This window comes from Schistocerca nitens, chromosome 1 (assembly GCF_023898315.1).
Source record: "Schistocerca nitens isolate TAMUIC-IGC-003100 chromosome 1, iqSchNite1.1, whole genome shotgun sequence".
Taxonomy (NCBI): Eukaryota; Metazoa; Arthropoda; class Insecta; order Orthoptera; family Acrididae; genus Schistocerca; species Schistocerca nitens.
In genome coordinates this window covers 562,685,024-562,704,169 of record NC_064614.1, presented here as the reverse complement: position 1 = coordinate 562,704,169, position 19,146 = coordinate 562,685,024, and the positions used below count along the sequence as shown (strand labels likewise).

General features: G+C 40.7%; 1 protein-coding gene across 1 annotated transcript in view; it reads left to right on the top strand.

Moving 5' to 3' along the window:
• LOC126254716 (U3 small nucleolar RNA-associated protein 18 homolog) overlaps window positions 1-15,036 on the top strand; it is an 86,759-nt gene extending 71,723 nt beyond the window's left edge. The window contains exons 8-10 of the mRNA XM_049955334.1: window positions 6,510-6,808; window positions 14,613-14,752; window positions 14,844-15,036. Of these exons, the coding sequence (XP_049811291.1) occupies window positions 6,510-6,808; window positions 14,613-14,752; window positions 14,844-14,868 (464 nt within the window). The 3' untranslated portion in view covers window positions 14,869-15,036. The remainder of the gene's footprint in view (window positions 1-6,509; window positions 6,809-14,612; window positions 14,753-14,843) is intronic.
• The last annotated feature ends 4,110 nt before the right edge of the window (window positions 15,037-19,146 follow it).

Sequence of the window (19,146 nt, the reverse complement as noted above, 5' to 3'; positions counted from 1 at the left end):
AAATTTATCCACTAATATTTAAAAGCTGGAGAAGCATCATACACGAAGTTGTAATATTTTATGTACAAATGCATTCCTATAAGATTCAACAGGTTAAAGGACCCAACTAAATAGCCTCTTGAAGTAGGTAGCATGTATCATTAAAAAATGGAAAATCCAGGTTGGATCAACAACAGCGTCGAAAGACCGATCACTGCTCATCATATAGAGTAGGCTGTTGTTGTAGAGTTCAGAAGTAAGAAAGTACAAACCAATCACTTTAGTAGTGTTTATTTATGTGATTACAACAACAAGGCAGTTAACAATATTATACAAACAGGTACAAAAATAAAATACTCAGGACAACGATGTACAGTGTCGCTGACTTTGCATACCATCCCTACCCTGGGCAATTTCCGCAGCAATAACCCTGGTAACATTTCCATCCAGGGTAACTGGTATGACAGTTTGAGGTAATCCATCATGACCTCTTTGTAGTGCTTTCACTCTTGCTGTCTTCCACATGTGGCAGGGAAGTACGTCCTTTTGAAGAAGTACAATGTCTCCAACCTGGATCTTCAGTGCCGTACCAATGTTCTTAACTTGATGGAAGGTGCGAAGGAGCAATAAGTACTCTTTGCTCCACCACTTCCAAAAGTCATCAGATATCTTATGCAGCAGCTTAAATTGTCTTAACAATTCTGTTGTTTTTGGTGACTCAGGGTCTGTGGGGAGAAAATTGAGTTCACCAAAATTGAACTCAATTTTGTACTCAATTTGTGTGATGGATCTTGAATCGAGGGTGGCTTATATGTCCGCAACTATAGTTTGTAGCCCATCCTCATCCGTGCTGCAGTGACCCAGTACCTTGTGAAGGCATCATTTAATTGAGCAAACCAACTGCTCCCGCCATCTTCCCCATCAAGGCACTCGTGGCAGTATTAACTTCCATGTGATACCCTGTTGTGCGACAAACTGGTGTGTCTTGTCAGGAGAGATAACAGCCCGTACATCTGTTATCACTCAGTTAGCTGCATGGAAAGTTTTGGCTTTATTAACCTAGATGTGGAATACCATGCCAACCTATAAACCTTTGGAAGACTAATAGGAAGTGGTCCGTTGTCAAGTTGGTTATTAGTTCTAAATATAGCACTCTAGTTACAGCACACAACTGTGCTGGATGGATTAATAGGATGTAACACTTATTTATAGTGATGCCTGATTTTGAGCATAGGGGCTCAGCAAAATCAATTAAAGAAATTGCAAATGGCTTTTGAAGTTTCACTTATATCAGCTGATAGTGGTGTTTCTATCTGCGGGCCGGGAAGGTAACTACATAGGACCATTCTGATCACACGACAAGAGTATAGTATCCAGAAGGATTTTCCTAGTTGTAAAAGAACCACTCAAACTCAAAGGTGGTGTAAATTGATATGCATGTACATGATCAGAAGTTTAGTGAAGTGTTGGTTTCATTCTAGAATAATGGGATGATGATCTTCAATAGACACCTTGGCAGGTCGCAGGAGACCTCGTAAACCTAATAAATCACCATCTAAATATAGGTTGAAGCATTTTCTGTTGGATATGCTAGGACATGGAGACCTTTGCTTAGAGTGATGATTTCTGAGGAGACACATTCTTGCTGCACAGTTTTAATCCAATAAAGATGAGCTACTGCTGTCTCTCCTGCAGTGAATTCTTTGCATGTGTCCATATTCTGAAAGTGTTTCCTTTTGAAATGGAGGACGTAAGTTGTGATTCGTAACAATTTCCATTAAGAGCTGGATCTGTTTACATGGAATGATTTTGGAGCCTAAATGAGTAAAGTCTGAGGAAGTTTCTCCAACTTCCTAGCTCCCAATAAAATTTTAGGTGCAATAGGTACATGATGATTGCTCGGCAATAAAGAAACTAAATCTGCTGGGTTGTCTTTGCGTGGACAGTGTCTCCACCGAGATGGTGTGGATTGTGTTTGTATCTCTGTCACTTAGTTGCATACAAGTATTTTACGAGTGGCGAGATCACCCTTTATCCATCCAAGGGTTACAATGGAGTCAGTCCAAAGTATCACTCTCTTAAGGTCAAAGGTTCTGACCTTGCAATAGTAGTGTAGTAGTCTGGTTCATGTCAGTGCTGCTAGCAGTTAAAGCCAAGGAAGTACTGCTTCTTTCACAGGCATTAATCTACTTTCAATGCACATTAGTTTGGCAATGTTACCACTAGAAGTGATATATAAGACAATGCCATATTCTCTCAGATGCATCACAGAAAATATTAATGTAGGTGCTGTCATTCTCTGACAGTTGGATCCACCTTAGAATATTAATATTAGGTTGCTCCGGGAGGTTTGGCATCCAGGTGAGCCATCTAACTGATAAGTTGTGGGGCAAGCATTTGTCCCAACCTAGTCCGAGCAGCCAAGTGTCTTGAAACAGAATTTTTAGTGTGATGGATATCAAAGTTATTAATCCCAAAGGATCATAAAGACCTGCTGTTGCTTGTAGTAAATTTCTTTTTGTTGCAATTGTCTCTGAAAATTTTTTGGTGACTTGTTGCTGACTCGCTGACATTGTGCCTTATTCTGAGTTCCATGTCATCCCTAGAATTGTGATTTCTGTTTCGGTATATCTTCCTTCCACCTTCCAAATAGTGGATAATTGTAGTGAATTAGTCACCCACTTTGACCACATCAGTTGTATTTTCTTCATAAATTAACTCATGCTATAGCAAGAGGCTGCTTTCCAATTCAGTTCCTGCAGCAAAGTCATCCATGAACATGTTCTAAGATTCGTCTGAAGGAACCAACTCTGTGATTGTTTCTAACGTATTCTCACACTAAATTGTCATAAGTGCATCTTAGGTCATCATTTCTGCATAGCCTTTTCTGTAAGACAGCAAAACGCCTCTCAGCATTGTGAAAGCTATTAGGTAGAACAACAGTGGATATTCGAGGGAAGCTAACTACTCATCGTTGATCCGCAAGCATGTGTGTTGCCCGAAACTTTTTCAGTACTATTGCCTATTTCTCACTCATTAATCGTTCTTGATTGATACTCATTCCAATAGAGTCTAAGTTCCAAAAGCTGTGTGTAGTGTCATTCAGTTCTTCAACAGTTAGATTTATGAGATTAGTGGTTGTGTGTTCAGCTAAAACATCCAGGCAAAATCCACTGAGGATCCACCCAAGTTTAGAGAGAAACTGTGCTAGAGATGGAGAAATGCATATCGGCTCTGCATCGTCCACTATTTCCAGTTAGTAATCAGCTCCAGTAAGTAATTCTATAGGAATATCCGCTTTCCCTTCAGTGGGATACACCAGTTGTAAGTGTAGGAAATTTTTATTTATTGCAACATCTTTGGGCACACTTGGATGTTTCGTGGTGTTATGTATACTCTCGAAATCATTGAGCCTAACATGAGCATTGCTTAGCTTGAATCGCACAAATTTGCGAGGCATGGATGTCAAAGAAGGTTCAAATGCATCTACTGACAGAGGTCGAATATTGATATCCATAGGTTTATATTATCAACTAGATTTTAGCAAATGAACATTGGTCTGCTGCCTGCTTCCAAAATACAACATGTGAGTAAGCTTTCCTGCTGACCCTGTCTGAAGATGTGTGAAACTTGTGGATCCCATTATGGCATTGCCCACTGACCTATTAACTGGGATGATGAGTGAATCAGATTGTTTGTGGGGTAGCTTTGGTTAGTTTGAATCATCACAAATTGTTCGGTGATGACTCCCTTTGCAGTAAGAGCAGACAGCTCGTTCTTTCTTCGAAAAGTCTGTGACAGTGTGGCCTTGATTAAGACCAAATCTATTAATCATAGTTTTTTGAGGCACTCTGGAATGTCCTTTATTGTCTTGCAGTCTTGTTCTCAATTATCTTTATGTTTGCAATACACACAGTAAAGCTTCACAGTATGTCTCTGTGTTTCAAACAACCTTGCTTCAAGTTAACATTGAGAGTGGATGCGGTAGTGTGTAGCATGTCTCCTTTGAATAGTTTCTCTCTTTTGATTTTAATTATCAAATGCCGATAAATGTCTGTAGGAAAAGTGCGCAAAGTTTTTGGCACAAGAACCTTGCCATATGCATTTACTTACTTATCTAAGTATTCCAGAGCTTGGATGTGTTTAATGCATTCTGTGAGTGTCATATTAAGAGTTTCAGAAGATTCAGCTCGAGTGGATCACGATTCTTGTAAATATTCTGAGTGGGCCAGTTCTGAGCGGTTGTTGTGCCATCACCCACTTGTTTGGGCTAACCTATGGGATATCATTATTCAGGAACACACATTTCCAATAACTTGCCAGCAGCCATAAAAAGCTTAACAGCCAGTGAAATTCAGTTTAAGAGAAGCCTAAAGAATTTATTGGTGGCCAGCTCCTCCTACTCCATTGATGAATTTCTCAGTTGAACCAACTGATTTGTGTGTGTGTGTGTGTGTGTGTGTGTGTGTGTGTGTGTGTGTGTGTGTGGCTAACTTCTGCACCATTTCAGTGCAGTAATGTGTTCATTGTAAATAAGTATTTTAGTAATTCTATTTTATTATCATCATATAAATAAATAAAACATTTTTTTAAATTTTAAATTTAGTGCGATCTTAGTAAATGAGTGTTGTAAAATGATCCTTTCATATAGTGGGAAGAAAAAAACTGTCAGTCATTACACTTGGGACCTGTGGAAGGTACATTAGCTTATTCATTTTAGTTGTAAATATTTGTCATGTATTCTTGTTTTTCTGGCATGTTCTACATCCTGGAGGACCTCCTCCCTACAGATCAGTTGGAATGAAAGCAAATCTAATCTAACGTAATCTAATTTTAGGACCACATATTTAAGAATAGTAGACATAGAAGCATTCCTGTTGATACAGCTTTGAAACTGTTCCCAAAATCTGGGCCAGGTCTCAGTGTCGCCAGAGAATGGTTTAAACTTAATAGATGGCATCTTAATTGGCATAGGGATCCAAATCACTAACGAGATTGCATCAGTCACACATGATGTCACTGTAGAAGTAGACAAGTTTTTTCTTAATACCTTCTTGGGCCTCGTAAATTGAATGTTTCAGCTTGTCAGAATACCCGTAGCAAAGAACTAAGTCCTTGTTGCACTCCTCATCCGAGATAAGACGGTGTAAAATGTCATCAAGCTGTGAGAGAAGTAACAACTCTTATTCCAAGCATGTCTTGCGATATTTAATATCCTCTCACAGTGTGTCATATGAACATTATTTAAGTTTGGATACTAGACACATGACAAGACCTCTCTTGATGAGATTGTGTTCTTTCCAAACCTTATAACTCTTAAAGTGGCATTGTTGTTCTTAGCATTTAAAATAAATGCTGTGCATGCTGTCAAAATATTCCACTGTTTCAAATAAGCCAAGACTGACTAAATGAAACAATTCACTGGTCAGAGATGCTAGTGCCTACCACACAACAATTGACAAGTCATTTTAAATTAAATATGTACAATGATATAATCTTTTTTGGGTTAGACAAGACACTTCCTAGTATTTTTCTAATGGCAGCAGCAGGCTATGTGGGCCATGGTTATTCTCTTCTCAGCCACAAGAGCAGTGGTCAGCATCAGTAATCTGTTTAGTGTGCCTACTCTACAGCACACACTTGTGGAACCTTTTTAATATTGTAGCAGCTGTGTCCTCCATCAGTGGCAAGAAGGTGGCAGTGTATTGCCCAATGACATCCATCAAGCTCCCTGTTCACAAGTTTTAGCACCACAAAATTCCGTCAATTTCAGAAAGTAAGAAAATACAAGCCAGCCACATTAACAGAGTGTTTATTTACATAACTACAACAGCAAGGCAGTCAATCAATGATGTACAACATTGAAGACCTTCCACAGTGGCAATTAATGATCAATGGGCACAATGGAAATGAATGCTAGATACATTCAGCTATTGGACTACGTGCTTCATAAGCAAAAATAACCCACCCCACCTTGTCCAGAAAAGCATGTTTTGTGTCATGTCTGTCCTGTCATCTACTGTACCCCCATATACCCACTGTCCAACCAGACTAGTATGTCTCTTGTGACTCAATACCACCCAGGATTGGAGCAGCTGAACTGCATTATCCGCCATGGCTTTGATTACCTCTCATCATGCCTTGAAACGAGAAATATCCTTCCTGCCCCTTGCTCAGTGATGTTATGCAGCCCAACAGTGTACCTAGCAGCTCTGTTCTGTCCCCACCATGTCCCTGCATGCTCCCACGGGCAATGATAGCACCTTTCCACCCTGCCATCCTTCCCTGTTCACACCTATATCTCTTCTGTATTTCCACCTACCACACAAACAAAGATTGCTGCTTACCTCAGACTGTCACAGTAGTGTGTGTGTGTGTGTGTGTGTGTGTGTGTGTGTGAGAGAGAGAGAGAGAGAGAGAGAGAGAGAGAGAGAGAGAGAGAGAGAGACTCCCTCAGGGTTATTTGCAATAAATTCTAAATAAAAACTTTTTTATGTGTATCTGAGAGTGGTTAATTTCCTTTCTTTTAGATTGTGGTGAAGTTTATGTTTGGGATATGGGAAGCAGGACGTGTTTGCATAGATTTGTTGATGATGGCTGCATTGTTGGTTCAAGCCTTGCATTGTCTCCTAATGGACAGTACTTGGCCTGTGGGTCACGTTCGGGAGTCGTAAATATATATGAATCAGCAAGCCTTACATTAAGTTCTGCTCCTCGACCTGCCAAGATCTTACTTAATCTCACTACTGCAGTTACTTCATTGCAGTTTAACTCGTCATCTGAGATTCTTGCCATGGCTTCTGATGATAAGAAGAACGCTTTAAAACTGGTAAGTTATTATGTTGCTAGATACTTACTGTGAAACAGTGTCATATTGTCAGAAAGCAGTTTGTATCAGTTCGCATACATCACAAATTTGTGGGTTCAAACATGAATATTTACTTTTTATTTTAGTGTGTTTGTTAATTTATTTGTTTTATAAATTTTGATTTTGCATGGTAATAATATTGTGTGGAGTGCACATTAAACCACTTTGAACTTGTTTATGCAGAATTTTAGGTATCTGACAATATATTATTTACTGAACATTGTTAACATTCCGTTATTCTACTCAAACTTATTCTTTGACTACTGTAATTCAGTTATCTTGTTTATTTGGAAAGGTTTGGAACATCAGGATATACTTCCTGAAAGCACTGCATATGGATTCAGAAAATTGTATTTTGTTCAGGTGAAAAATGTTAGTTACCTTCAGTTATTGAAACATTATTCATATTGTAAAACACCTTCATTCCCCAGCAAGATGACAGTTTGATGAAGTTTCATAGGATTGTGTCTTTATGAGCAGTCTCTTCTTGTTTTTGTGTCATGTGTCCGTAAGTTTTGGGGTTTTGTTGACAATTGATTGGATGGTCATGATGCTTATTGTGCTCCCTTTGAATTTGTATGAATAATTTTCGCTTTTGCTCATTCACAAGTAATGTTCTCAGTTCATTTCATCCAGGAAACTGCTCAGTACAGGTTTCTCTTAACCGCTTTTCATGTATTGCAAATTTCTGACTTAAATGTCACTATTTATCCAACCTGATTTTTTACACTTGTTTCACTAGGTCGGTTAGAATAGGCCCAAGGTATTCCTGTCTGTCGTAAGAGGTGACTAAAAGGAGTCTCACAAGATTCAGCCTTAATGTGATGGTCCCCTGTCAGGTTTGACCTCCATCTTTCTAAATTTTCCCGCAGAGCATGCATTGAGATCTTTAGCCCACTTTCTCGTCGTCGCATTGCAGTCCCGCTCATTCTCCATCTCTTGGGCGAGGACACCTTCCTTTTCCACCATGCACTATGCAGTGTCGCTTTTTGTACCGATGATGACCATGAACTTCTTAGGCCCTCATTTCCAGCATGGTAGCCAGTCTGTTGTGGTGGGGCCGCCATGTACCCTGTTGGTTGTAGCCCCCTGACAACACAGGGATTGCTCTGCTGATGCCTGAGCCATTAACTCCCCATCTCCCCATATATGCCATGGAGTAGATGCCCATCTCCCTGGGGCATCAGGACTCCCAGCAATGGTCATCCTGCCAGGTGGCCGTTGCTGAGGCTGGGCGGTGCTCGTGGGGAGGGCCCCTGGTCGGAGTGGGTGGCATCAGGGTGGATGACACACTATGAAGCGTAGTACATCATCTCTTGCTGGTGGTTCGCCGCCAGCAGTTTCTAAGTGGGCAAAGTCTAACCTCAGTGGTAATAAATATAATTCCAAATCATTCCCCTCCCTGGCCTGGCCACACCATGAGAGGAACGCCATGCTAAGGATGGCAGTGAAGCTTATTCGCCCTGGTACCTCGTATGTACAAGAGTTGATGGGGAATGTTTCATGTCCACGAAGCCTCAGTTTTTTGTGGAGCATTACGACGACAAGTTTGGGGAGGTGGAGGGCTTGTCCAAAATGCGCTCTGGGTCAGTCTTGATAAAAACAGTATCCTCTGCCCAGTCACGGGCATTACTCACTTGTGACAAGTTGGGAGATGTTTCTGTTGCCATCAAGCCCCATAAGAGCTTAAATATGGTCCAGTGTATTATATTCCACAGGGACCTTCTTTTGCAGTCCGACGATGAGCTGCACACCAATTTAGAGCGGCAAGGTGTTCATTTCATCCAGCACGTCCATCGGGGTCTGAGGGATAATCAGGTTGCCTTGGTTCCTTCATCTTGGCCTTCGAGGGTGACACATTGCCCGAGAAGGTGAAGGTGATGGATGGTCAACCGCTGCGACATCAAACCATATATCCCCCCCCCCCAAATGCGGTGTGTTTGAGTGCTGAAGTTCGGCCTTATGTCTTCCTGCTGTACTTCCAGCCTCACATGTCGAGATTGCAGATGCTCATCACATCTCAATACTCCCTGTGCCCAGCCTCCCCTCTGTGTCAACTGTGGAGAGCATCATTCACCTTGCTCGCCAGACTGCAGGATTTTACAAAACAAGAGGAAAATCATGGAATATGAGACTCTGGACCGACTGTCCTACACTGAGGCTAAGAGGAAATTTGAGCAACTACATCCTGTGGCTACGACCACCTCTTCTGCCGCCGCTGCAAGAACGGTTCTCGCCCCATCAGTTCCTCACATTCCTGTCGCCTCTCAGAACCAGAAGACTACACCTGCCCCCTTGATGGTGGTGTGGGGGGGGGGGGCACTTCCCTTCCTGTTGCTCCCGCACCACCTACTTCTGGAGCAACAAACCCCCAAACATCAGGGGTATCAGTCCCCACTTCTGAGATGGAGAAGCGTAAGTCTTCTTCGGCTCCTCTCGTTAGAAAGGGGTCCCTTGGGTCACTCCCTTTCCAGGAGTGGTGGGAAAGATGACACCTGCCAGTGGCTGAAGAGCCCAAAAGCTGCTGGTTTTAGGGCTTCACACTCATCCACGGTCCAGGAGACTGAATCCGTGAAGTCTTCCCAGCCAGGGAAGCCCAAGGAACAGTGAGAGAAGTCCAAAAAGATCATCCCCAAGACCAAGCGAATAGTGGTGGCACCCACATCACCGCTATCTACAAGCTCTGTGTCCGATGATAAGGTCGAGGTTCTGGCGTCCGCTGAGGACCTAGATCTTGCTGGATCCTCAGACGCAATGCTAAGGCAATAAGTAGGTGGCAGCAGGTGACCTTGAGGTGTAACCTCCCTCATTGAATGTTCCATGCCTTCCCAGTCTCACGGTGACGTCATCCTCCAGTGGAATTGTAGCAGTTTTTCCACTGTCTGCCTGAGCTACAGCAACTGTTAAGCTTTACACTTGCTTTCTGCATTACCCTCCAGGAAACCTGGTTCCTGGCAATGCGGACCCCAGCCCTCCGCAGCTATAAAAAATATTACAGGAACTATACTGTATTTACTCAAATCTAAGCCGCACTCGAATCTAAGTCGCACCTGAAAAATGAGACTCGAAATCAAGGAAAAAAAAATTACCAAATTTAAGCCGCACCTGAAATTTGAGACTCAAAATTCAAGGGGAGAGAAAAGTTTTAGGCCGCACCTCCAAATCGAAACAAAGTTGGTCCATTATAATATGAGACATAATTTAGGTCGAATGAATGATGATACAGCTACAGTAGTTTGGTTCGAGTCGTAAGCTTAGCAGTTAAGCTTTACCAGGTAGCCATTGATATGCGTCAGGTGCTCCATCCGTATTTATACAGGTACCCTTCCTTTTTCACTTGCTTCGTATGGTTTGAATTGATTGCTTATTTTTCTTTGATCTGATAAGTGCCGTTCTCTTTGTTACAGGTGTTTACGTCTTTCTAAGCTGAAAATGCATTACTGTATTGTGCCATGCATAGTTTGTCGCTTTCTGATAATGAGTGTTTACGGCCTGTCGCCGCTCACCGCATGGCTTGCTTTTGTGCACGGTACCGTGTCTTACAATTTAAAAAAAAAAAAAAGAGAGAGAGAGAGAGAGAGAGAGGAATCGCCTCATTAGCGAAACAATGGCAAGAGACTGCTATTTGTTGTTACTTACACTGCTGCTTACTTTGATTATGATCAACAAGAACCAAATAATAGACTGCGTATAATAGATGATGTTCTGAACGAGAGTTTAACGAAAATTTTTCTCCCTTTGAAAATCTTTGCAGACACCTCTTTAGTACATTACATTTTGCACAGAAATTAGTCATCTTAAATGTAAAAATCCAGTCAATTGCTGTGCTTCGTTTCTGACTATCACTATTAGGCATAAGAATAATATGAATATAAACACAACATGATATGTGAATTCTTCCGCGTTTGCTGTTATCTCACTCTAGTTTCGTAGTTTATTAGGGTGACAGGATTTAAATGAGATAGCTGCAAACACGAAAGAGTACATGACAAAATGTTTATATTCGTATTATTCTTATGGTGAAGAGAATACTGCATGTGATTCACAATTCATAAAAGTTCCTATTAGCAACCAACTCTTCTCGCAGGCAGAAAAAAAATTCAGAATGTAGAGTTTCCCATATTGACAAACATCCCAAACAGTATTGCCAGTCGGATTTTCGTAGTACATTGAAATGCTGCTACATTCGAAGATGAACAATACGAAATTTGTATTTACTTCGCTGGATAATGTATGAAAATGCAATGGTCGAAACTTGGGGCGGAGAAAAAAAGCTCGCCTTCCACCTTTTTAATTTATTTACGGACGCAGAGGTTTTGGTGCCAGTATTTATCTTTGTGCCTGCAAAGCATGCCCGTGTAGCGCTACATATATTAGACGGCAGAACTTAGTTGTGGCGGCACCTACCAACATTTTACAGAACTTCCGCTTACTTTGCACTCGATTCTAAGCCGCAGACGGTTTTTTGGATTACAAAAACCGGAAAAAAAGTGCGGCTTAGATTCGAGTAAATACGGTAGTGACTATAATAGAGTGTCAAGTGGAGTTTTCATTTATGTCCTAAACTCAGTCTGTAGTGAAACTGTGGCCCTTCAAACCCCTCTTGAAGCTGTGACGTGTCAGAATAAGGACGACACAGGAAATAACTGTCTGCAATGTATATCTTTCTCCAAATGGTGCAGTACCCCTGAATGTATTAGCTGCACTGATTGATCAACTCCCTAAACCTTTTCTACTTTTGGGAGATTTTGACACCCATAACCCCTTGTGGGGTGGCACCGTGCTTACTGGCTGAGGCAGAGATGTCGAAACTTTACTCTCAGTTCGACCTTTGCATTTTGCCTCTTAAATACTGGGGCCGCCACACAATTCAGTGTGGCTCATGGTAGTTACTCAGCCATTGATGTATCAATTTGCAGCCCAGGACTTCTCCCATCTGTCCACTGGAGAGCACATCACGACCTGTGTGGTAGTGACCACTTCCCCATCTGCCCCGGTGTCAGGCCCACGGACGCCTGCCCAGATGGGCTTTAAATAAGGCAGCCTGGGAACCTTTCACCTCTGCTGTCACCGTTGAGTCTCCCCCACATGGTAACATCGATGTGATTGCTGAGCAGATGACTACAACAATCGTTTCTGCAGCAGAAAACGCAATCCTTTGCACTCATGATGCCCCCGGCAAAAGGCAGTCCCTTGGTGGTCCCCGGAAGTCGCTGAAGCAATTAAGGAGCATTGGTGAGCTCTACAGCGGCATAAGTGGTACCCTTCCCTGGAGCACCCCATAGCCTTTAAACGGCTCCATGCCCACGTTCGCCAACTTATCAAATGGTGGAAGCAGGAGTGTTGGAAGAGAGAAGTCTCGACCATTGAGTGCCGTATGTCACCTTTCCAAGTCTGGGCAAAGATCAAACGTGTTTTCAGGTACCAGACCCCAACAGGTGTTCTCGGTGTTAACATAAATGGCGTGTTATCTACCGACGCAAAATGGTGTGTTATCTACCAATGTAAACGCGATTGCCGAGCACTATGCTCGAGCCTCTGCGTCACAGAATTACCCCCCAGCCTTTCGCACTCTCAAACGGCGGCTGGAAGGGAAAGTCCTCTTGTTCACTACACACCACAGTGAATCCTATAACGCTCCATTTACAGAGTGCGAGCTTCTCAGTGCCCTTGCACATTGCCCCGACACAGCTCCTGGGCCAGATCAGATACACAGTCAGTAGATTCAACATCTTTCATCTGACTACAAGCGACATCTCCTCGTCACCTTCAATCGCATCTGGTGCGATGGTGTCTTTCCATCACAATGGCGGGAGAGCACCATCATTCCAGTGCTGAAACCCAGTAAAAACCCAATTGATGTTGATAGCTATCGGCTCCTCAGTCTCACCTACGTTCTTTGTAAGCTGCTGGAACATATGGTGTGTAGAGGGTTGGGTTGGGTCCAGGAGTCATGTGGCCTACTGGCTGCATGTCAGGGCGGCTTCTGCCAGGCTCGCTTTACCACAGGTAATCTTGTGTCCCTAGAGTCTGCCATCCAAACAGCCTTTTCCAGATGCCAGCACCTGGTTGCCGTCTTTTTTGATTTACGAAAAGCTTACGACACCACCTGGCGACATCATATCATTGCCACATTATACGAGTGGAGTCTCAGATGCCTGCTCCTGATTTTTATCCAAAATTTCCTGTCACTTCGTACTTTCCGTGTCAAAGTTGGTGCCTCCCGTAGTTCCCCCCATATCCAGAAGAATAGGGTCCTGGAGGGCTCTGTATTGAGTGTATATCTGTTTTTAGTGGCCATTAATGGTCCAGCAGCAACTGTAGGGCCATCCGTCTCACCTTCTCTGTATGCAGACGACTTCCGGATTTCGTACTGCTCCACCAGTACTGGTGTTGCTGAGCAGCACCTACAGGGAGCCATCCACAAGGTACTGTCATGGGCTCTAGCCCACAGTTTCCAGTTTTCAGCCGCAAAGTCGTATGTTATGCACTTCTGTCAGCATCGTACCGTTCATCTGGAACCAGAACTGTACCTTAATGATGATCCACTCACTGTAGTGGAGACATATCGATTCTTAGGACTGGTTTTCGATGTGCAATTGACTTGGCTTTCTCACCTTCGTCAGCTTAAGCGGAAGTGCTGGCAGCACCTCAATGCCCTCCGCTGCCTGAGCAACACAAACTGGGGTGCAGATCGCTCTATGGTGCTGCAGCTCTACAGAGCCCTTGTTCAATCCCGCCTTTACTATGGGAGTCTGGTTTATGGTTCGGCGGCGCCCTCAGCATTGCGTTTACTCGACCCAGTGGACCACTGTGGCGTTCGTCTAGTAACAGAAGCTTTTACGACGAGTCTGGTGACCAGCGTCCTTGTGGAGGCCGGAATCCCTCCATTGTAGGTTAGGCATGCACAACTGCTAGCCAGTTACGTTGCCCATGTTCGTAGTTCTCCTGCGCATCCGAATTACCGTCTCCTTTTCCCACCCACTGCGGTTCATCTCCCGCATCATGGGGGGAGGTCGGCTGGCATGTTACAGTCGTCATCTCTCATTTTCATTTATTTGCCATCTTATGTTGGTTTGTTATAGTCATTGCTAATCATCATTCTTAATTTGCAGCACTTATCTCATCAAGCTTCATTTAATTCCATGCTTATTCCTGTTTAACTGCAAATTAATGATTTACAGCCATCTCCTTTGAAAACAGAATACATTTTTTGTTAAATCTGGCTACCTCTCCGAACTCCATTTTCAGGTAGAGTTGTACACTATCTTGATGCAGTGTAATTGAAGCTTTAGCTTTGCTTTGCTCTCAGTGAATTGAACTGTGTTTCGCTTTTGGTGGCAAAATAAATTTTCTCACTTTACATTTTACAAATCTACTGGAAGTAAAATATATTTTACTCAGTTAAATGTTTCTGATTTTATTGTAGAAGTTGCTGATTACTTTCAATCCAGGAAAGTAGAAGTTTAAGGTTGTAATTTGGCATAATAATAGAAACACATTTGATACAGAACTCACTGTTTTCAGGTCCTCCCCTTATAGATTACATTAGGAAATTGAAACAGTTTGACTTAATAGCTATTTATTTAACATGCCAATTTTCTCACAAATGACAACACACGCAGATTTAAATTGTTTGATATCTTTTGTATCTTCTAGGGACAATGTTTGGCAATTATTTCTTGGCACGCTTACCAGGAAAATTATTATGATTTAATATTAAAATTTTCTACCTATCTGTGGCTTTCATAGTTGTGTGTTTCAGGTTCACTTCCCATCGATGACTGTCTTTAGCAATTTTCCAGCATTTGAGTCAAAAATTTCCAGGCCACAGTGCCTGAACTTCTCTAGAAACAGTGGTTATTTGTCTGTGGGAAATAACAAAAGTACTGCTCTTCTGTACAGGTTTGTATTTGCTTTTTATATATATATATATTCTTCAGTGTTAAAATGGAAAATCTTCACATAATTGTGAGACTCATTATTCTGTTTACAGGCTGAAACACTATGGGAACTACTAAGGAAGAAAAGTGTTATTTTAATGAAGTCAACATTTATGGAATAATTGACTACAGAATTGCCATAATTATGCTTTTCCTGCATTTGTGTATATCAGTAACTCATGTTTGTCAAATGTGAAATGATCTAAGACAAAATAATAGTGAATATACTGATAATTACAGAACTTATTACTGTTGTCACTTATGTGTAATTAGTTACAGTTTTTTTTCTATCCTTCCTTTTACCCAATACTTGATTACAGTTATTAATGATTGTTTCAGAACAAAACTATGTTCACTCCAAGGGAAAAGTCTGTTTGCAGTGCCTACCAGCACCAGAGGACATTCTATAAGAATTAGCAGTCATTGTCAAATATTTTACTGTCCATAAATAAATTAAGCCATTGTTGACTAGTTGATGAGTCCTTTAATGACAATAGCTGTTTCTGCCAACAGCCATCTTGCTCTGTCCCATCAGCATTAATGTTGATGCCCTGAAACTGTTATGTTGGCCCTTCCTTTGCTTCTTCTCCATCTGGCACACCTCTCAGCATACAAGCATCTAATCTCAACTTGGCTTTACAGTGTTCAGCGTTTCTTGTTGTCGGTGTCTTTTCCACTGTGCAGTTTATCTTTTGCATACCCTCCCAGCTCTTGTCTTGTTGATTTAGATCCTGTATCCTTATCCCATGTTACGGCCTTGCTCTTGCCTTCTTTCGTTTCAGTAGAGTCTGTTGCCTTTTCGTCCCTCTATTTAATTCCATTGCTGCCCCCTTCCATTAGACAAATTAATGTGAAGCAATTATTTTTGTTCTTGCTCTCTTTTTGTACATAACAACTCAGTTGTAGGTGATTTAGGTCTTCTCACTTTTTATTTGATAAGAGATGTTAGTTTGGAAACTAAGAGACCCTCAGCTTATTTTCGTCATTTGCAACCTTTTGCTTAAGACAGTGCTGGATCATTCTTAACATTTTGTATATAGAATATTACAGTAGTTCAAGAGATAAAGAAAACTCTTTAATAAGAGCCAACGAGTTCTCAATAATGGTTGTAATGCAGATTTATAACTTAAGTTTGCTAATGAAGATACATAGAGAAATCATAGTGTATTGGTAACATTACTTGTAACATCTTTTGCATCTATACACAGTGTGACAGAGGGTACTTTCTATTCGACTGTGTGTTAAGATCATATGTCATATCTGCCAAGAAATTTTCGGTTTGTTTACAAACCTGGTTAGATAAAAAAAAAACATGATTTTTTTTCCCTCTCAATACAAGGCATCATTGTAGTATTCTAGCAAACCTTTTCAAAATTCTAAGAATACAAAATCAATAAGTCATTGGCAATGATTTTAATTTCTAGTTAGAAAAGGAAAAAACAAAACAAAACATCATTTGTCCATTTGTTAGTTTGTATTTAATGATTGAGTATTTCCTCAGCTGTAAAACCATTAACCAGTAGATATTGATGTGATATATGCTTCTTGACTAAACATTCTCTGTCAAGTGTGGGACAAAAAAACACAAATATATTTAAAAATGTTTCTGTTAAAAGTAATTATGGCAGTGAAAAGCCCATTTCTCATATGGATATTTGAAATTAAAAATTGTTTAACTTTTTTTAAGTATCGTTTTTTGACTTTGGCAAATGGGATAGCATCATCTGGAAAGAAGATAACTAATTTTCTTCTCATTCCATGTGATTATTAATACAACTGTTTGTCTAAGTCCGATCGATCAGTGTGAGCAAGAGTTCATGGTGCAATAACAAGCATAAGCAATTTATTAATATTTTTACAGATATGTGAAAGTATCAACAACTGTAGACTCACCCATGTTACAAAGGTAAAAATAATCAGAGCAATACAGATGCAGTTCTTTGTGTTGGAGCAATGCACAAGAAGGTTCACTATGCCCTAAGCTCCATGAACATTTCCTCAAGATGGATCTTGCCCCATTTGATACACAGGATGTTCAAATTTTGTAATTAAACTTTAGCTTCAGTTGCACATTAATCTATTGCTATGACTGATTGTGATTGGTAATTAATTTCCATACAATTGAGCTACCAAGTGATCTACAGGCATGTAAACAGGACTGGAATTGTAGCTAACAAGGAGAGGTCCCCAGTAGTGGGACCGACTTTTTGAAACCACCTATACGGTACAGTGATGTAGATTGGGTCCTGGGTATTACACCCTGCAGCCATTCACCAGGTGGGCCCTCATTTGCGAGTAAGTGACAAAAAAAAAAGGGGGGGAATTTTGTCTTATTCATAGATCCTTAAAAATGATAATGCTATACAGGGCAGTGGTGCAGAATAGTGGTCAAGTTACAGAAGGCCATGGGTTTAATTCTTATCAGGTTCCATGTTTTTTATTTTCAAAATCTGTATCGAAATGACTTCTATCATTAAGTGTATTCTGTTAACTGGTTTAAATGCAATGTTTTAAATTTCTAATGATTTGTCATGTCATTTCAATCAACATATTTCATTTGCCCATATTTTGTCTTCCAGCCATTCTTTTGTCATTTGGGATCTTTATGCATGTGATTTTATGTATTTTCATGAATTAACTTTGATTTAATTTCTTACATTGTATCATTTTATACTTTTGTCCATGTTGTTGCATATTTATTACTTCTCTTCCCCTTTTTCCATGAATTTTATTTTATTTACATTTAATATTACAATAGATAAATAAAAGATAATTAAAATAAAATGCACAAAGTTTCCAATCCTTTTATTTTCAAGAGAAATAACAGGAAATGAATAATTAGTACAATGATTAAAATGATGTGACAAAGGATTAGAAATTTTAAAAATATGTTTAAATCAATTAATTGATCAAAAATAATGATCAAAATCATTTTGATAAAGATTCGAAAATAAATTTGTAAGCACTTGACAAGATTCGAACTAACAGCTGTTCTGTGTACTATTATCATTTTTAGGGCTCTGGGATGTCACACCTAATTAAAAATATTTTTTCATCAAATGGCTGCAGGGTAGGATACAGATCCTGTACTCAACCTACTTTACACGCTGCCCTCCATTTTCCCCACCTTCGTGCCTCAAAACCTGACGCTGCACCTGTTGGCGTTCTATTTCACGCACACCCCATCAGACAGCCCTCTTCCCTTGCCTCACCTGTACAGAAGTTATCCCTTCCCCACCTTTGCTGCTGCCATCCCACGTGATAGTTACAGTGGGGCCTGAGCTGCTGGATGTGGTGGCCAGATGTGCGTGAGGTGTGCTTGCTTGTGTGAATAAATGGTGTATGTTTGTCTTTTTCTGACAAAGGCTGTGCCGAAAACGTACTTGTCTTTTAATTGTGCCTGTCTGCAGCTTGGCATGTTATCTTTATGGTAAGTAGCACTCTGTCTTTTTCTATGTTGTTGTTATTCCTACCTGGAGTTTTCATTGTTTAAAGTAGGTAAAGGTGGTTCTCACTAAAGGTTGACTGTATCACATATTTTCTTATATTTGACATTGCTGCTCACCATATAGCAGAGATGTAGAATCACAGCTAGGCACAACAAAGAGACTGTCAAACAAGTAAACTTTTGGCCAAAAAGGCCTTAGTCCAAATTAGTGTGCACACACACACACACACACACACACACACACACACACACACACCCGCGCGCGCGCGCAGAGAGAGAGAGAGAGAGAGAGAACTGTCTCTGGCTGCCGAGGCCAGCTGCTGCTTTACATTCTAGTATTGTATATTTCATAATCCCAGTTAAAATTTCTTCCTGTCTGGAAGGTACTGTATTCTTTTGATCCCTGACATCATAGATTTATCATGGGTTTAATATTACATAGCCAGTAATGGGGAAATTTTTGCTTGCAAAAAACGAGGTAGAAGATTTTATTTTTTTGTCTTGTGTATATAGAGATTTTCTCCTATTACTTGGAAACTGCGTCCTACTGAAAATTTACCGTTACCAAAATGAAAAACATTAAATTTTGTGTCAAATCATCTATTTAAATGTGAAAATTGGTGCAGCTGTTCATCCCCAATCAGTTGTCAAAGTTCAATCATTTTTACCAATTTGGCTAAAAAGTCGGCTCCAACAAATGTATCTCAAAAGTCGAGTTACGAAAGTTATAGAGCATGAAATTTCATGTTGTAAAAGCATCTAGTTTCTCAGTTTAAAGCACTATTAAGTTTTTTTACAAGCCAAAGCAATTCCATTTTGTTGTTTTACTTTTATGTCAAAATTATTCAATGAAATGAAATTTCTATTGTGAAGAGTGCTCTCTAATGAGTACACATGTGTTCTCTATG